Source organism: Crinia signifera, chromosome 3 (genome assembly GCF_055691185.1).
Source record: "Crinia signifera chromosome 3, ASM5569118v1, whole genome shotgun sequence".
Classification (NCBI taxonomy): domain Eukaryota; kingdom Metazoa; phylum Chordata; class Amphibia; order Anura; family Myobatrachidae; genus Crinia; species Crinia signifera.
The window spans coordinates 144,519,182-144,537,356 of record NC_139219.1 but is presented as its reverse complement, the minus strand read 5'-3'; the positions used below and the strand labels follow the sequence as shown (position 1 = coordinate 144,537,356).

The 18,175-nt window shown below is 41.2% G+C and overlaps 2 protein-coding genes across 2 annotated transcripts in view; both read right to left on the bottom strand.

Moving 5' to 3' along the window:
• SGK1 (serum/glucocorticoid regulated kinase 1) overlaps nt 1-18,175 on the bottom strand; it is a 150,663-nt gene that overhangs the window by 50,506 nt on the left and 81,982 nt on the right. The window contains exon 3 of the mRNA XM_083176658.1: nt 1,859-1,931. Within this exon, the coding sequence (XP_083032784.1) occupies nt 1,859-1,931 (73 nt within the window). The remainder of the gene's footprint in view (nt 1-1,858; nt 1,932-18,175) is intronic.
• SLC2A12 (solute carrier family 2 member 12) overlaps nt 1-18,175 on the bottom strand; it is a 278,913-nt gene that overhangs the window by 222,877 nt on the left and 37,861 nt on the right. The window contains exon 2 of the mRNA XM_083176657.1: nt 1,859-1,931. The gene's annotated coding sequence lies outside the window, so the exon portion shown is untranslated. The remainder of the gene's footprint in view (nt 1-1,858; nt 1,932-18,175) is intronic.

Here is an 18,175-nt window from a genome sequence, read left to right as displayed (position 1 = left end):
AACCAGCGCTGTGGAGATAATACATAAAGAATTATCTGTAATGTAGCATCTCTATTCACTGCCTGTGATTCTTCTGGGTATAGATTAGAAGTGAACTTACAGTGTACTTCAATTCAGGTATGCCCGTAACGGTTTCTTTAAGGTAAACTTCACAGTGCAGGAAATGCCAACATGAATTCAACTTACATGAGAATTCGCTCTCGCGTTCATATAAGAGGTTTCTTTATCAATAGATGGTCGTAGACGTCAGGAAACAAGTAGGTAGGATTTATTACATAAAAGATCCACGTATCCACATGACAAACAACGGTAAAAACGAAAGTCCAGATGAAGGCAGTAGCTGATAGCGGGTGCCGGCGGCTTCTCCTTCCGTGCTGGGCGTGCTGCAGACAACGCCGGGGGAAGATGATGGTGATGCTGCCGGAGTCCGTCCCGCTGTTCCTTGCTCTTGCTGAATAGTATTGCGGCTCAATCAACACGTTGACTGAGCCGCAATACTATTCAGCAAGAGCAAGGAACAGCGAGACGGACTCCGGCAGCATCACCATCATCTTCCCCCGGCGTTGTCTGCAGCACGCCCAGCACGGAAGGAGAAGCCGCCGGCACCCGCTATCAGCTACTGCCTTCATCTGGACTTTCGTTTTTACCGTTGTTTGTCGTGTGGATACGTGGATCTTTTATGTAATAAATCCTACCTACTTGTTTCCTGACGTCTACGACCATCTATTGATAAAGAAACCTCTTATATGAACGCGAGAGCGAATTCTCATGTAAGTTGAATTCATGTTGGCATTTCCTGCACTGTGAAAGTTTACCTTAAAGAAACCGTTACGGGCATACCTGAATTGAAGTGCACTGTAAGTTCACTTCTAATCTATACCCAGAAGAATCACAGGCAGTGAATAGAGATGCTACATTACAGATAATTCTTTATGTATTATCTCCACAGCGCTGGTTAATTGCAAATCTTTTTTGCTACATCAATTACCCCCCTAAGAGATAAATAGTCTAAGATTTAGTTTCTGGAAGTAACAACTGTTATGTGTGCCCGGTAAGAGGGTATGCACAAATTATTTAATTCAAGTTGACTATTTCGACTTTTGTCAGTTACCATGTGACCATGTAGTATGCAAAATATATAGGTCTTTATATAACCCTCTCCCCTAACCAACTAACCTCTAACCTTCCCATGTAGCAGGCTAAGCCCACCCACACACACAAATACACACCCAGCCTGACCCTAATCCTCCCTGTTAGTGCCTAACCCTAACCCCCACACATAAACCAACTCACCCCCCCTCTCCGCACAGCCTGACCCTAACCCCCCTTGTTGGTGCATAACCCCACCCCTCCCCAGCCTAACCCTAAGTTTCCCCATTAGTGCATAAACCTAACCCTCCTTCTTCCCAGGGCACCCACTTATGCTCCACCAATCAGAATACCGACAGCCGGATCCTGATCTAGTCAAAGTTCCAGTGCCAGTCATCTAAAGGCAGTCGGGATGCCGGCATTAATATACTGTAGTAAACACCGGCATCCTGACTGCTGGGATTCTGACTACGTCTACCGATGAGGACAAATTAACAGGATTAGTTATAATACTCTTTTGTAACTGTTTCATCTATTTTGGGACTTAAAGGGAAGTATTAGGGAGATTTGCAGCCTGAGCATAGTTCACATCACAAGAGCCTGAGGTTTTCAGTGCAGAGATATGCGGCTCAGTACACAACAATTAATATTTAAAGGCATATAGACTGTCATCTGTAGATGAGCTCATGCTCAGACATACCAAGTAGATTTTAAAAACACACATTTTATATACATTTTTGTATCATAATTGCAGTTCTTAGGGCTTTACCTGAATTATTGCTATTCCAAAATGTCTTCTGTTCCGACGGAGTTAAAACATCTTTTTTGCATGGTTTCATAACCTAAAATATAAAATTTAAAGAATAAATGAATTGTTTATGATGTGAAATACTTCTAAGCTTCTACCAACAATGCTCTACTTATTCTGGTTGCTGCTTTTGTGTTTCTTATATCCAGAGGCAGAACTCTGGGAGGCAATGGAGTCATCTGCCACCGGGCTCCTGCTCTCAAGGGGGCACCTTTCCACCACTGCCAGTTTAAAAATATTAATTGAAAGCCATCAAAATCGCTTCTGTGGCGGAGTTCTGAAATATATGTATTCTCTCTCTCTCTGTATATATACAGTATATAATATATATTTCATAACAGACTATATACAGTATATTATTATTATTATTATTATTAACAGTTTCTTATATAGCGCATACATATTCCACAGCGCTTTACAGAGTATAGATCAACATTCACATCAGTCCCTGCTCCACTGGAGGTTACAATCTATATTCCCTACCACATGTACACGCACACACATTCTAGGGTTAATTTTTATTGAAGCCAATTGACCTACCAGTATATTTTTGGATTGTGGGAGGAAACCGGAGTACCCGGAGGAAACCCACGCAAACACGGGGAGAATATACAAACTCCGCATAGTTAGGGCCATGGTGGGTATCGAACCCATTACTTCTGCGCTGTGAGGCAGTAATGCTAACCATTACACCATCTTACAATGTTTTGAATAACAATGTGTGTGGGGGGGCACCAATATTCATCTTGCCTCCGGGCAACTGGGACAAACTTATGCCACTGCTTATATCTACTCCTAGGCATATACAGCAGTGCAGATCATGACTGGCTTCACATGGATCCTTATTGTATTGTCAGCCACATATATTACTTAGTAGTATGTGCTGATTAGTAAAATATAATAATGAAACATAGGGCCTGCATCAGAGTCTGTTCTGCGGACAGAGCTTGCTATTTTGAGCTATGCTATGTAGTGAGGAACCAGATTTGAATTTGTTTGGCCACATATTTCATGATTGGCGGCCACCAACTCTGGTTTTGCCTATTGCTTTGCCCATAACTATTATGAATTTGTCCAAGACCACCAATCCAAGGCATCCCTGCAAGTGTCCCAAGGCACCCCAGGATGCCTAGGCACACAGTTTGGGAACCACTGGGCTATTTATTCTATCGTATCTCTGCCATTACTGCATAAGTGGTTTTGTTGGGTGTTTGCATATTGGCTAAGTGTATTGTAGGCATCTAGATTGAATTGTAGTCTATTAAGAGGTGAGTGTACATCAAACCTTCCAACTTCTGTGGGGACCTGCCGAACCAAAGCCAGAGATATAGATGGGTGTGGCCTCAGGTAGAGAGGATGTGGCCTAGCGCCGCAACCCCCATTTTCAAAAACTCTAGTAGCAGAGCAGCCCCTGGCTTCCTCCCTGCAATGAAGATATGCCCTGCGCATGTGCATGGCATCTCTTTAACGTATACTGCCTGCTGAGCAGAGCAGTGGTGATCTCCTGCTCCCCACAACTGTCCACCACCCGCGGGACATCACCATCCATGGGAGGGACAGAAGAATAGTCTCCAAATAGCGGGACTGTCCCGTTGTAATAAAAAATACAAAATATCTTGTGTATCGTCTGAACAAAGTCACAAACAATATAAATTTGCTTCATATATCAGATACAAAACATAAATATTTCCTCATACAATACGTCAATAAAACAAAAAAAATGTACTGATAAATCAAGGCAGAACAATAAGAGGTGCTGGGAAAAGGAAAAGAGGGGAAAGATAAGGGTCGGTGTACAGGTATTTTAGTGTGAGCATCAGAGCAAGTGGTTTACTGTCAGTTTTCCCAAAAGTGCTTATGGTTTGGTGGTATTAGGTTGGTGTATACTTTAGTAGTCCTAAACTCAAGCCATGGAAACCAAGTTTGTCTAGTGCGGTGCAGTAGATGTCCTCCATATGCATGTAGAAATCCATTGTTTGGCACCACTCCCACATCGTAGGTGGTACTGCTGAACGCCAGTGTACAGGTATTACCACCCTAGCTGCACTACTCATAAGTTTTAATAGAGAATTTTTGTATCTAGAGGCTGGGATATTGGAGCGTGAGAGCAATCAGAAGTCTGGACTGTCCGCAGCCTCATATCCCACTATGTTGGATGTCAGTTTTATGATTTCTTGCCAGAATGGTGTTATATTTGGGCAATTCTCACAAACCACTGAGCTGGTAGGACAGTGTGTGATCACGGCACAGTGCTTCTTCCAGTCAATTTGTATCCCCCTATGGATAAGGTCATTCACCCACACCTCACAGAATGATGGGGTATCAGGGAATGTACCATCTATGATAATTCTATAAAGTTTTGAGATCATGTGCATGAGCTCATTTTTGTGTGCAAAGTTTCTCGAAGGGAGTAAGTTGGTAATGACTTTTTATTAAAAATAAATAAAAAAAGGTGTAGGGTCCACTCTTTTTTTAATTTCAACCCTTTCTTTAACTTTTACATACAGAATGTATGGACCTTACTGTTTTGCTATTCGTATTTTCAGGTTTGGCTATACAAATGATAGTAGATTTGTGCTGCTGCCTATAGAAAGTCCTGCCGACTTTGGCCGATAGTCTTTTGATTTGTACTAATTTGGTGTTTAGTAAATTTCCCACGTGCGATTCCCGACTGCAAATGGGACATTTGTACCCATTCAAATTCTATTCATGTCCATTTGATCTTAGTAAATTTACTAAGTTTACCATTAACAACAACATTCTCATAGTAGAATGGTGATCACACTGTTCAAGGATATGGAAAAACTTTTTTCCTTTCACTATGTTTACTGTGCAGAAATAAATTCTCATTAAGTAACAGCTACATCTGTAAGAGTCATCACTCATCGTATGTGCTTGCAAAGACAACTTGTTTTTCCCTCATCTATATATTTCTATATTTCCACAATGCCCATGATGACGCAGTTATGTATTTGCCATGTACACAAGCTCGTTGTTTTTCTTTTTTTAACAACGCGGTAAGTTTGTTTATCTATATATATATATATATATATATATATATATATATATATATATATTCATTCAGAGATCCAATCCATTTCTGGTATTAGAACATAAGAATCCCATGGGCAGATAGGGCCACGGGGTTAAGCTTATGTTGCTGTGAAGCTCCCCTTGAATGGATAAGTACTCCTGATATTTTTTGCTTGATGCTTGGAAAATATTTATGGCTCTTCATGGAAACTAACTAAAAGTTTCTTTTGGCTCAAAATGGTGGTGTGCTGGTTCTTATGTTCTAATACCAGAAATGGATTGGATCTCTGAATATATGAATTGTGTATGTCCCAGCACCTGCAACCTTCAATGATCTCTAAGAGTGTGCGGTTTCTCCAGAATACATATATATATATATATATATATATATATATATATATATATATATATATCAAACTGTAGTGAAGCAGCACTCCTCAGACCAGCGTTGCCTTTTCGGTGCCCTTCAAATGAACCACAACACGGGGTCGTCTGTATAATCAGTGTAACGGCGGCACTCAATCAAAATAACCACTCAGAGACATCTAGTCAAGGTCAACGTTTTGAGGCTTTTTTCGAGAATTTTAATTCATATCAACAATAAAATGTACACACAGTGTTTAAATACATACCGATACGACCCTCGGGATGGCGGGAATCCTGTACTCTCAGCCGATCAAGATGCCCTCAGTTCCGGCCAGGTACAGACGTCAGCACTCCACGTCAAACTTCCGTATCCGGAAGTTTCATCGAAAGAATATGAATACGAATCACCATTCATTCAAATGGTGATTCCAACTTTACCAACTGGCCGTATGTAATATACAGCCATTATTTGACCTGAAAATACGGCTGAAAATACTCCGTATTTGGATGAAGCCTGCACGGATTAGTCAGATCTGTTCAGGCTTCTAAGTGTAAAAATAAAAAAAATAAAAAATCATTTTAAAAAAGGCTTTGGGTCCCCCCCACGACTATAACCAGCCCCTGGCTCAAAGCACAGCAGCGATCAGGTCTGAATAACCCCCATAATACAGAAGATTTAAGTAATGCAGCAATAGACAAGTGAAACAGACATGAAAGAGTAAGCATAATGCATAACTGCTATATTATATTGTATTACTTTCTTACTTTGTAATACAAATTCCATTACAATACAAATGATTCCATTCAATTTGATGTTTGTGTTTAAAAAAAAAAAAAAAAATTTTTTTTATTGGCGTATCAGTAAAAAGATACACAAATTATCTTTTTATTGATACGCCAATAAAAAAAATCACTGTAATACCTGTACATTCAGATATTATTTTGTTTCTTAAAACTATGATCTCCAGCTTAACATGTAAAGTGGCATAAATAGGAGAGAGAAGATTGCATTAAACTCACAGATTTTAAAATGACCTTGAGTTAGTCTAATTTTATTGTGAGAAATGTTGCTAGTTAATGATAGCATTGTGCTTCCATAAAGTATATAAGTAATTTTATCATCTACAGTACTACTCCCAGCAGTGTAGAACATTCAGACTCATGATAACATACATGCTATGTAGCCAAATATTTCTTGCTCATGAAAAAGGTGAAGTAAATTTAGACACATGAGTAGGGAGTTTTCAGCGGGTATCAGGTGTTAAACTTCAGGTCTGTACGCCAAGAAGAAATGGAGACGGTAGTGTACTGACTGTGTGTTGAACTGAACATGCAATTGACACCAAGCTATTTTCAGCGCATTACATCCTGTGTCTAGTCTTCTGTAACTGACTTGGAATATTCCTTTTTAGTAAACTTAGGTTAAAGGTAAAAGCCCCTGTAAAATTGAGGTTTGTTTCTATCAAATAAAACACTATGGTTACCTGTAATGAGACATTGCTTCCTTTACATTTCCTTTGAATTTTGATTCAGCCTGCAATTAACAATTACAGTTTGCTCACTGTCCAGTAATTCCAATAGCAACCACAGTTACATGACATGACATACTGAACAGAGAGGCTATGGAATGCTTCTTTTTTATAGCAGGCATGACCCTCCTCCCTCTGCCATCACATGATCACCAAATATGTACTTGACCTCCTGGCTATTACTTAGAGATTATTTTGCAGGAAGTAGAAGCAGTACTCCCATGTCTGAGCCAGATATTTAGCAGTGCCATCCATCTAAATATCTTACACTGATTGATTTTGAAAATTGAAGATTCAGTTATAGGAAACGGTCCTTTAAAATCAGCCCTACTATATGTAACAGCTATAGAAAACTTGCGGTTTGCAAAAAAGCTATGCAGGAGTGCAACTTTACATACAGTACTTCATCTGTACTGCCATGTTTAGCACAGTAGAAGCACTTCTAACCTACATCTGAATTGTGTACTGACTGATAACATCTTTATATAGGCACAATCGGTCAGCGTTCTGAAAGTAATCCACATACTCGTACATGCAACTTTCATAAAGCAATGCACAGAAAATGCCTTGCTTACTATTGTGATTAAGGCTGACAGTGGAAATTGAACTATTACTGCTTCGCCAGCCAGATCTGCATGTACCTGGGAAGACCATAGTTGGTTTTAGTGCTCCACTTTTGTAAAGAAACAATGTAGAAAATAAAGCTTAGAAAATAAATAATGCAAGCTGCTTTACATGCTTTTCACTTACACTTTATTTTAAGGGTCCATGAAATGTCTGGTTACGATATGCACCTTCTTTTAGGACATGCTGCTAATATATAACGTCGTGGAAAAGAAGAGGACAGTTTGTACAACACCTGCCTTTGAATCATTTAGACTGATGATGCAATCATTATTTAAGCAATATTTAATGATCCATTGTTTTATGTTGCTTTGTACTCTTAACATCAGACTCATGATTTATCTGCAATTTAACTCTAAATAATGAAATAATAGGTGGTTGATTATGGGTCAAAAGCAGCCACATTTGTATCTATGGCTATTGCCGGTCAACTGTCTGTGACGTTATGCAAATACTGCTAGACAGACCTTCCCTGGTGTACATCTGTTTGTACAAATGCTCAGGGACCACTATCAGCACATTTAATGCATCCTCTTGACTTGCACCTGCCCTGTTGAGTGTCTATATATGCAACCGCTTTCAGGATACGCCAGTGACACCATAGGGACAAGCCGCCTGCCACATCTACTGCAAAGAGACCAGGAAATCTCCATCTTTCTCTCTCTGATTGAGATCCTGTCCCTGTTCCTCCATTGTGAGGAGGCTAGGCACTAGAAGGAGGGTTAGAGGTAGGGATTAGAGGTGTGGATAGGGAGTTTAATGCTCAAGGGAGGTCTGACCAGGAACTGCACTTCATATGACAGCTGGGACCCAGAGGGAGATGCTGGAGCAGCATCAGCCATCAGGAGATGGAAAGAGACCTCTAGACTAGTTTAATGACAATTGATCATGTCGACATATCATCAACAGGTATAGACATGATAACTCTCAACAAAATCATACCACACCTAGTAATGGTATCTGGCTACATTGTCAATAACCACCATGTCGACATACATAATATATTGTCATTGACATTCATGCCATATATTGTGCTTTACTATTAAAGTGACCAGAAATTATATGGCGTGCCAAGATTACCAGTTAATTCAATGGTCTGCAAAAATCTCTTATAAGAGGCAAAGTGACAGCCAATCTGATAAATTCTTGGAGGTTTGCTTACTTTTGCCACAAGGATTAATGCTAAAGAAAATCATATCCAAAGAGAAGGCTGCTTGATCATTTTAGTATTTCTACTAGCCCCTTGATACCATATTATGTCATACACCACTAGTGTATATTAGGGCTATTGGGAATTTCTATTGGTATAGCAGTACACCACATGGGTCTGCATTTTGTCTGTGTTCGGTAAATAATTATTTTTTTGGAGCAAAACATTTACATACCTATTACAGTACATATACTATTTTCCATTATTTAATAAGGGTCAAACACAGAGTTCTTACAGAGGAAATGAAGGTGAATACACTAGGGAAGATGAAGTCATATTCTTGTGCAAATGACAAAATACTCCCAAAGCAACAGTAGCAGAAGTCAACCTGACAGAATGAAGATCCAAAGCATTATCCCATACTATATTTTAGCATTTGCTGGATACTCTGGGATAAATTCTCCAGATTCTTTCATTACAATAGGAGCAGAGGGAAAGGTACAGCAACATAAAATATTGGTAATGAATGACTTGAATAATACCACACAAGGGCGTAACTACCATAGGTGCCAGGGGTGCAGTTGCTATGGGGCCCAGTGCTGAAGGGAGCCCATGTTTACAGTAATACATGATACATGTATCACAATCAGTTGCTAACTAGGGTGCCCTTAAAATCTTTTGCTATGGGGCCTATGATTATCTTGTTACGGCCCTGATACCACATTATCACTGTTACAGTGAAACTTGCAACCTATATTCACTACCACATGTGCATATACACACATGCACACACCACAGCCAATTAACCTATTGGATTGTGAGAGAAAACCCAGAGAGAATATACAAACTCCACCCTGTTAGAGTTAGGGTGTGAATAAAACTCAAGACCTCAGTGCTTTGAGGACAGTAATGCTAACCATTCAGTGGCGTAACTAATAATTCTGCGTCCCCCTGCCGAAAATGCAGGGGGGCGCCCCCCCTAGGGTAAAACACCCCCTCCCCCCGTGCCGCTGTTACCTCAGCCGCGGGGTCACGATTGTGCTGACAGTGGAGGGGAGACGGGGTGCGGTGGAGGGGAGCCAGGGTGCGTGGAGGGGAGCCGGATCCGCCTGCGCCTGGTCCCGGCTCTCCTGGCTACTGCTGCTAATGAATAGTGACACTTGGAAAATGGCTGCCCCATACAGCAGACAAAAAACTGTCTGCAGTATGGGGGTAGCCATTTTCCGAGTGTCACTTCTTGTATTAGCAGCGCTGCAGCAGTAGCCGGGAGAGCTGGGACCCGGCACAGGCACTGGCAGCAGAAGGCAAGGCAGTGAGTAATAATAGTCCCGCAGACACCCCCCCCCCCGGCGCCCACACCCCCTCAGTGCCTCCCCACCACACAGCGGGGGGCTGCGGGACTATAGTTACACGACTGTAACCATTGCACTGTTGCCCATTGAAAACTTCATCAAACATGAATTTGCATGGTAGTGTGGATCAGTTCGTCTGGTCACTAGCAAGTTGTTAGACAGTCATTAGGTCAACACCATTAAGTCGACGTGCATTTATTGTAGGTCAACATGTGTCTAGGTCAACATGCAGGAAGGTCGACATGAGTCTAGGTCGACATGGTCATGAGGTCGACAGGGTCATTAGGTCGACATGGGATAGGTCGGCAGTCAAAAGGTCGACATGGGGTTTTTCACTATTTTTTTACCCGAATATTGACACAGTCGACATGGACACAGGTTAAAGTGCACCAGGTCCCCTCGCATGGCTCACTGTGCTCACCATGCTTTGGACTCTGTGCCTCGCTGCGCATGGCACACTATTTTATTCTCCCGCCACGCCCTATGCCCTAGTGGATGGTACGACATGAAATACTGCCTGTTGGCACATGTCGGCTCCAAAAAAAACAGTGAAAACCCCCATGTCGACCTTTTGACTGTCGACCTAATGACCCTGTCGACCTAACCCAATTCTACCTAGACTCGTGTCAACCTTCCTGCATGTCCACCTAGACACATGTCGACCTAAATGCATATCGACCTAATGGCGTCGACCTAATGACTGTCTAACAACTTGCCGGTGACCCAATGACCGTATCCTGCATGGTATAGGTTGATAAGACTTATAGGACTAATGTATTTTGGTCTCAGCGTACCAAAGATTTCGCACGGAATATAGATTCCTGGAGAAAACAGTGGGATGGTTGGTATCTTTCTGTCAGAAATATAATAATCTTTTATATTTGTTGCTTAAAATGTTATGTATTTCCTAGATTTTTGGGTCAGCTGGTTCTCAAAATTCATACATTTGGGTTCATGGTTCATGATGAATGAAAATCACAACAAGGGTTGAATGAATATAGAGTTCTTTCGCGCTGCCCCACTGCACTGGAACAACCTCCCGCCACCCATCAGGCTATCTGATTCCCTGACCTCCTTCAAGCGTTCCCTCAAAACCCACTTTTTTCGACTAGCCTATCCCTCCTCCTAACCTCTTTTGATCCTCCTATCCTGCCTCCGTTCCCCTCCGTTCCTACTTATCCTATTGTATTTCGTTCGTCCACCCACCTATTTTTAGTATGTTAACTCTTATGAGCAGGGCCCTCCTTCCTCACGTACTCACCCTACCTCATTACCTCACCTGTGCTCCTGTCCTGTTCTTCCCTTCCTCTACTTCATCTTCAGTCTCCTTGACAATTTTGACACCTACTTCTGAACTGATGCTGATTTTAGTTCTACCAGCTATACCCCTATTTATACTGTATCTTTCAACACACCCTGTACGTTACCTTGTAATTTTTTATTTTTTTTTGTTTGCTATGTACGGCGCTGCGGACACTTTGCGGCGCCTTATAAATAAACGTACTACTACTACTACTTGAGTGAACACATTTATAGAGGTGTATAGCTAACCAAATAATACATAAGCATGTCTCTATGGAGGCTAGCCGGAATTGACAAGCATATACAGAGTATATGGGTTTTGTTAACATCATTGTGATGTAATTAGATCTGGATGCATCTGCAGAAACATATTTTTGGGGGTACTGAAGGGCAGGTGCCACTGTGTTGGGTATAATATACCAGTGGTCATGGGCCCGATGGTCACAATCCTGGAAGCAGAATCCTGATGCTCAAATGCGGAAGGATCCTGATGATGAGTGTTCTAACCCCCACTTTAACCTTAATCCACCTCTCTCGCAGTTTAACTACACTCCACCCAAGGCCTAACAGTAAGCCTAAAGGTGCCCATACACTGCCAGCGATGTCTCGCAGCAGTGTACGGACACACGACAGCCTGCGAGCTGCCGGGACCTTCCCGGATGCAGGGACCATCCCGGATGCGTCCCTGCTTCCCGCCTGCCTCGCCACCAGGAGGAATGGGTGGTCGGACGGCCTGCCTGTCCGACCGCCTGGTCGGGTCGGATGTGCACGGGACCGTGCATCGGACCCGACGGCATGTCAGGGAGGGATGATTTGGTCTGATTAAACGGGCCGATTGGTCGCAATCGGCCGAAATCGGACCAAATCGCCTCAGTGTATGGGGGCCTTAAGACTAACTCTAACACTCACTCTCAGGATCCGTTGGCATGTGAGAGTCAGGATTCCACAGCCAGAATTGTGATCCTCAGGATCATGACTGTATTCTGATGCAACCATATGCGGTGATGATAATGACAGTCAGCAGCAATGTCTAACTGAGTTTTAATTGGATAATTATATATTTTATCTTCCAACTTTACATAAAAGATTATCATGACATCTATATTATATCAATATACAACTGTATGCTGGTATACATCCAATTTACAAAAAGGTCTCAGTATATCTAAAATGTGTATGTTTTTTCATAAAATAATTTTTCTTGCAGACCTTAGCATTAGAATCAAATGAATAAAAGTGATTAGTAACCGCAGATACATTATTAATGTGATTTCAGTTCCTTACAAGACCCACTTTCTTTATATACTGTGCAATAATTAAAACTCCTATAGACAGGGTTTACAAATCTGTTACTTATTATTCATAATGTAAAGAATGTTGAAACCATATAAATAATGTTGCTAAAACTACAAATTGGATGGAATTTTTGCTGTTACAGATGTTGGCTAGGAATTGGTCCTTACTCTTTTGTCTCATAAGTGGAATGAGGGTGTTCTTGTACCATTACTTCTCATTGACTTTCTTGTCAAAATCCTATCCTTATGTGCCAGCGCACCATAAAACAATGCTTTATTGATACATATTCATATGAACATCTTTGCGTTTACTAATTTCAGACATGAATGAATGCCATCTAGATGGCACTTGTAAAGGGCTCTTTCATATTAAGCTCTCATTATGATTTATTTTTGTTGAAAGATCTTATATGAGATGAAAAAATATATATATACAATTGCCAAAATAGATCATTCATTTACAGCTGGTCTTATTTTCTGTTTCCCTTTAGTTATCATAGAATTGGGTACAAATGAAATCATTGTACATATAATTTAGCTTTTATAATGACAAGCTTAGAGTTATTACTGTCGCCATCTTTCTGAATAACTCATTTTTATTGCAAAACAATAAATGAAAGAGACACCATTAAAATGAAAGAAATGTGAAAATTGAACAATTATCTACTTTTATGTTTAATCAAGGATTCTCTTGGTCTATGCAGAATGTATAAAAATAAATCTTGAAAATCTCTATCTTAGTTTAGTGTTGTTCATACTGTATTTAAACAACTCCACTTAATCTAAGCTGCCCGCCCACATAGTTTATCCACATTTATCCATGAAGCAGTAGCCAATCAGCCAGCATACTGATGCCACAAGCTAAACTATACACACCTACATGATGGTATTGGGCAAAAATCGATGTCACAGCTTAAATCTTAAACCAATAAATGAAGAAAAATAATGTGCAATGGTCATATTTATGTATAAATTGGGTCATGTTGTACATTACCTTGTTGGAAATATGTGTACAGGCTTGAGGTTGTTGCAAAATTCCTTGACACACCAGCAGATACCCCAAGATTGAGAACAGCCCAATTGCTTAGCCAGTTGTGTGGTTTATTTAAGAGAAAGTAGGTAAATGCCGTACTCACTGTTATACACACCAGTTAGATGAAGCAGAGCTTGAGTGAAGCAGGGTGTCATAGAGGTTACCAGCAGTGAGTATGTGCTACTTGCGGGTAGCAGTGCAAGATGCTGGAACAGCATTTGGAAACAGGTTATTGCAGGTCTCCCCGGAGATAGGTGCATCTTGTTACAGGGAATGTAGCCTCCCTAGAGGAACAATATCCTGTAACAATGCTTCTCAAATCCAGTGCTTGATGACACTTAAACACTCTAGCCTTGGTGAGCTGTTTGAAGTTGGAATCTGGTATACAGTCATCTCCCTAAGATGATCAAATGTGTCACAAGCTGCTCTCCTGTTGCTTTAATCCTTATGCCAATGCTTTCCCCTGCCTGACATCAGTGGCGGATTCAGGGGGGGGGGGGGCACCCGGGCACGAGCCCCCCCTGTCATTAATTTTGTAGATGAGGACCAGAGCTTTCCAACGAGCCCAGCCCCATGTCTCTAGCCCCCCGGGAACCGGAGATATCGCCTGGCAAAGCTGTAACATTTTTTCCCCATAGGATAATATGGGACCCGTCAATTCCGACCCCCACCCAGTTCCGACAGCTGCCAGTTCCTCCCCTGGCATCACAGGAGCTTGTGATTGATGTTATTCAATTCCAAATCGCTGGACCTTCAATATGATACCAGGATGGTCCATATCGGTCAATCGGTTCCAGAGATATTGCGTGTAAATCGATTTTTTTATTTTTTAAATGTAATTTCATGGCTGTTCATGTTCTTTGAGGGCAGATTACTCTGGAACCAAACATTCCAGTTTTACTGGACCAAAATCATTCAAAGCCCACTCAAAAGTTCTTCAATATGATACTTGTCTCATGTAAATGGGTCAGTTAGTTTCGAAGATATAGCCGGTTAAATGAGATAACTGGTTAAAGGGGGGGAGGGTGGTTTTCTCTCCCCCTCACACCAGAAAATGCAGGGACTAGGCTGGTGTAAAAGGGGCCAACCTGGGAATGCATTTTCTGGTGTGAAATGGGTATTATTTCAAATAGCTGGGACCTGCAGTGCTCGGAATACAGCCAGGCTCTGCCACTGTCAGTGGCTATCACTTCTGCCTGGCGGCGGCTGTCCCCCAATTACCACGAGCATGTATTCCCCATTGGCAATGAGCATGTAATCCCACATGGCAACGAGCATGGAACCTCTGGCAATGAGCATGGAACCCTTGGCAATGAGCATGTAGATAAGTAGCACTTACTGTATGTAGCATAATTTTTATTAGGCATTATGGTGTTTGGCATAATACATAATGGACATCATGCCGTGTAACTTAACGTGCAATGGACATTATGGTGTAAATGTTTAATGCGCGCCTTTGGTGGACAATGTCCCTGTTTATAAAGTTTATTGTGGATTTTGTCTTAATCTGTGTGGCATTATGTGAATTCTGGCTCAATCCGTGTGGCGTTATGTGAATTTTGTCTCAATCCGTGTGGCATTATGTGAATTTTGGCTCAATCTGTGTGGCATTATGTGAATTTTGGCTCAATCCATTTGGCATTATGTGAATTTTGGCTCAATCCATATGGCATCTTATGAATTTGGCTCAATCCGTGTGGCATTATGTGAATTTTGGCTCAATCCATATGGCATCTTATGAATTTGGCTCAATCCGTGTGGCATTATGTGAATTTTGGCTCAATCCATATGGCATCTTATGAATTTGGCTCAATCCGTGAGGCATTATGTGAATTTTGGCTCAATCCATTTGGCATTATGTGAATTTTGACATAATCCATGTGGCATTATGTGAATTTTGACACAATCCATTTGGCATTATGTGAATTTTGGCTCAATCCATTTGGCATTATGTGAATTTTGGCTCAATCCGTTTGGCATTATGTGAATTTTGACACAATCCATGTGGCATTATGTGAATTTTGACACAATCCATGTGGCATTATGTGAATTTTGGCTCAATCCGTTTGGCATTATGTGAATTTTGGCTCAATCCGTGTGGCATTATGTGAATTTTGACACAATCCATGTGGCATTATGTGAATTTTGGCTCAATCCATTTGGCATTATGTGAGTCTTGGCTCAATCCGTGTGTTATTATGTAAATTTTGGCTCAATCCGTGTGGCATTATGTGAATTTTGGCTCATTCCATTTGGCATCATGTGTAAGGGGCAAGTATAATGGGGTCTAGTATTTTGTTGCATAATGTGTAGAAGTTGTATATGGTGTTGTACACTACACTCAAGGACATGCCCCCTGTTGAGTGGCCACACCCCCTTTTCCAGAGCGTGCCTTCGGCGCGCGCACAACTGCATCGTTCACTTTTGTTGCCATGGTGGGCCTGCGTACTTTAAATGCTAGGGCCTATTTTTTAATCCCATTCCCACCCTCTCTCTGCCGCTCTCTTAGCATGTATACTGGCACCACTAACACTGGCCCTCCCCCACCTAAACCCTCTTTTATCATGGTGCCCCCCCTGTCATTTTATCCTGGATCCGCCCCTGCCTGACATAAGTGACAATAATAGTCATAAAAAATGAGAATCATTGTCTTTCTCAGAATAAAATTCTAGGGAGAAAATGTTTTTCCCCATGGCTCCCCCACATGGGCCATGCAATTCATGCATTGTAAATTGCATGAATTTGCTTAGAATTTTCTTAGTAAATGCATATACATCTAACCCAGTGTCAGCTGATTACCACTTTTTTCACATACATTAATTTGCTTGCTGAGGATTGAACCAGCGTGGATGGTGCACTTTGACTGCAGGGTTCAGCGCACCGGATTAATCACACACTCCCAATAAGTGTTCTCAAGTATGCTACAATGTAATGCTTCTCTGTGCTACTGTCTGCATCTAATATGGTTCAGATAGCTACTAGATAAAAGTCTTTATTGGACATGCAGATGATGATAGAACTGACTGAATAAAGAAAAATCAGAATATCACACAGCATGAAACATTGTAGCCTTTTAAACATAGTTCTTTGATTTATTTCTGGTTCCTTTTTTAATGTTATCTGCCTTTTGGCATGCACATTTTATAGTAAAGATACATCTTTTTTTCAGCTTAACTGGTTTCTGCAAGAATAAAAACAGTTTGAAGTATAGCAGATGAGATCATTAGCAGCAATAACCTTGAGGTAAGTCATTGGTAGACACTGTACTGTATATTTATTAAGAGAGGGGTTGAAATGGTGATGCACCAAGTTACATTGCTAAAATCATTATTCTGGGTAATACATATCACTATAATAATTCCTGAAATGTAAAATAGGTCTTATTATGAAAGTTTAGACATGATCTAATGCTGTCATGCAAGTGGGACAGATGTAATATGTTCACATTTACACTTGAGAGTGGAGTGACCAAAATGCATTTAGCAGTATATGCATAATTTGTTCCACATACAAAGGTACCTCCTTTTTTTTGCTTTGCTCCCAAATAATTGGACCCTACATTTGCAGCATTCAGTAGTGTCTGAGTTGACGGAATACATACGAATGACTAGTGGGGAAGATGCCATTAGTCAGAATACTGATGCCGGCATCCCAACAGAGGGAATCTCGGTAATGGTCCGGTAAGTATACTTATACTTCCTTCCCCTAACCCTTCCTCCCTGCAGCCTAATCCTAACCAAGTCTGCCTCTCCACCCGGCCTAATGCTAACCCGTCCCACATGGGATGCCTGCAGTTGGGATTCCGGCTTTGGTATACTCAGCAATGTCGGGATTCCGGAGACGGTCTTCTGACCGCAAGTCACTGCTGGCATCCCATCATTTTCATTGAAAATTAAGTCCAATTATCAACAGATAATCAAACTGCACTATCTAGGAGAATATTTTAATGTAATCACCCTTTAAAAAAAAATGTATACTTTGTAGAATTGGTTTGATATATAATAAATACATATATTTTACTTTGCAGATTGGGGGTGATTCAATTGGTTGTGCTCCCATAGCTCTAAAGTTTAAATTGGCCGTGAGCTAATTCCTTTGTTTTGGGCATCCAGTTGCGAGGCTGTACTTATTCAGTGGTGTCACATTGGGGGTGTGCAGCTGCAACCAGGTGCATGTCACACGCTGAGGACACCAAAGACTCTGCTCCTGCTCAGTGGCAGGAGTCGGTGGCATGCATATAGCTGTATGTCATCTGGGCGGTGACACCCTTGCACTTATCAAAGAACGCTGCTTTTGCCTTCCTGATGTGGGAGTAGAAATCAGCTTATAGTAGGACATTGGGGCTGGCAGTGAGTGACTGCAGCGCATTCACCATTTAGCCTGCGGAGAAGCAAATTAACGCGGCTTATCCCATGCACTTTGATGCAAGGCTGGCCCCACAAAAATGTAATAACTCTTGATCACTTTATAGTCATTACCCATAGATCAGAGGCACAAATATTCCCTTTATCCTTTTGATTAAGGTTTTCTTGCTGGGAAATGTTATAGTCTTGCTTTCCAAAGAGATGTTTGCAAGAAAATAGCAATAAAACAT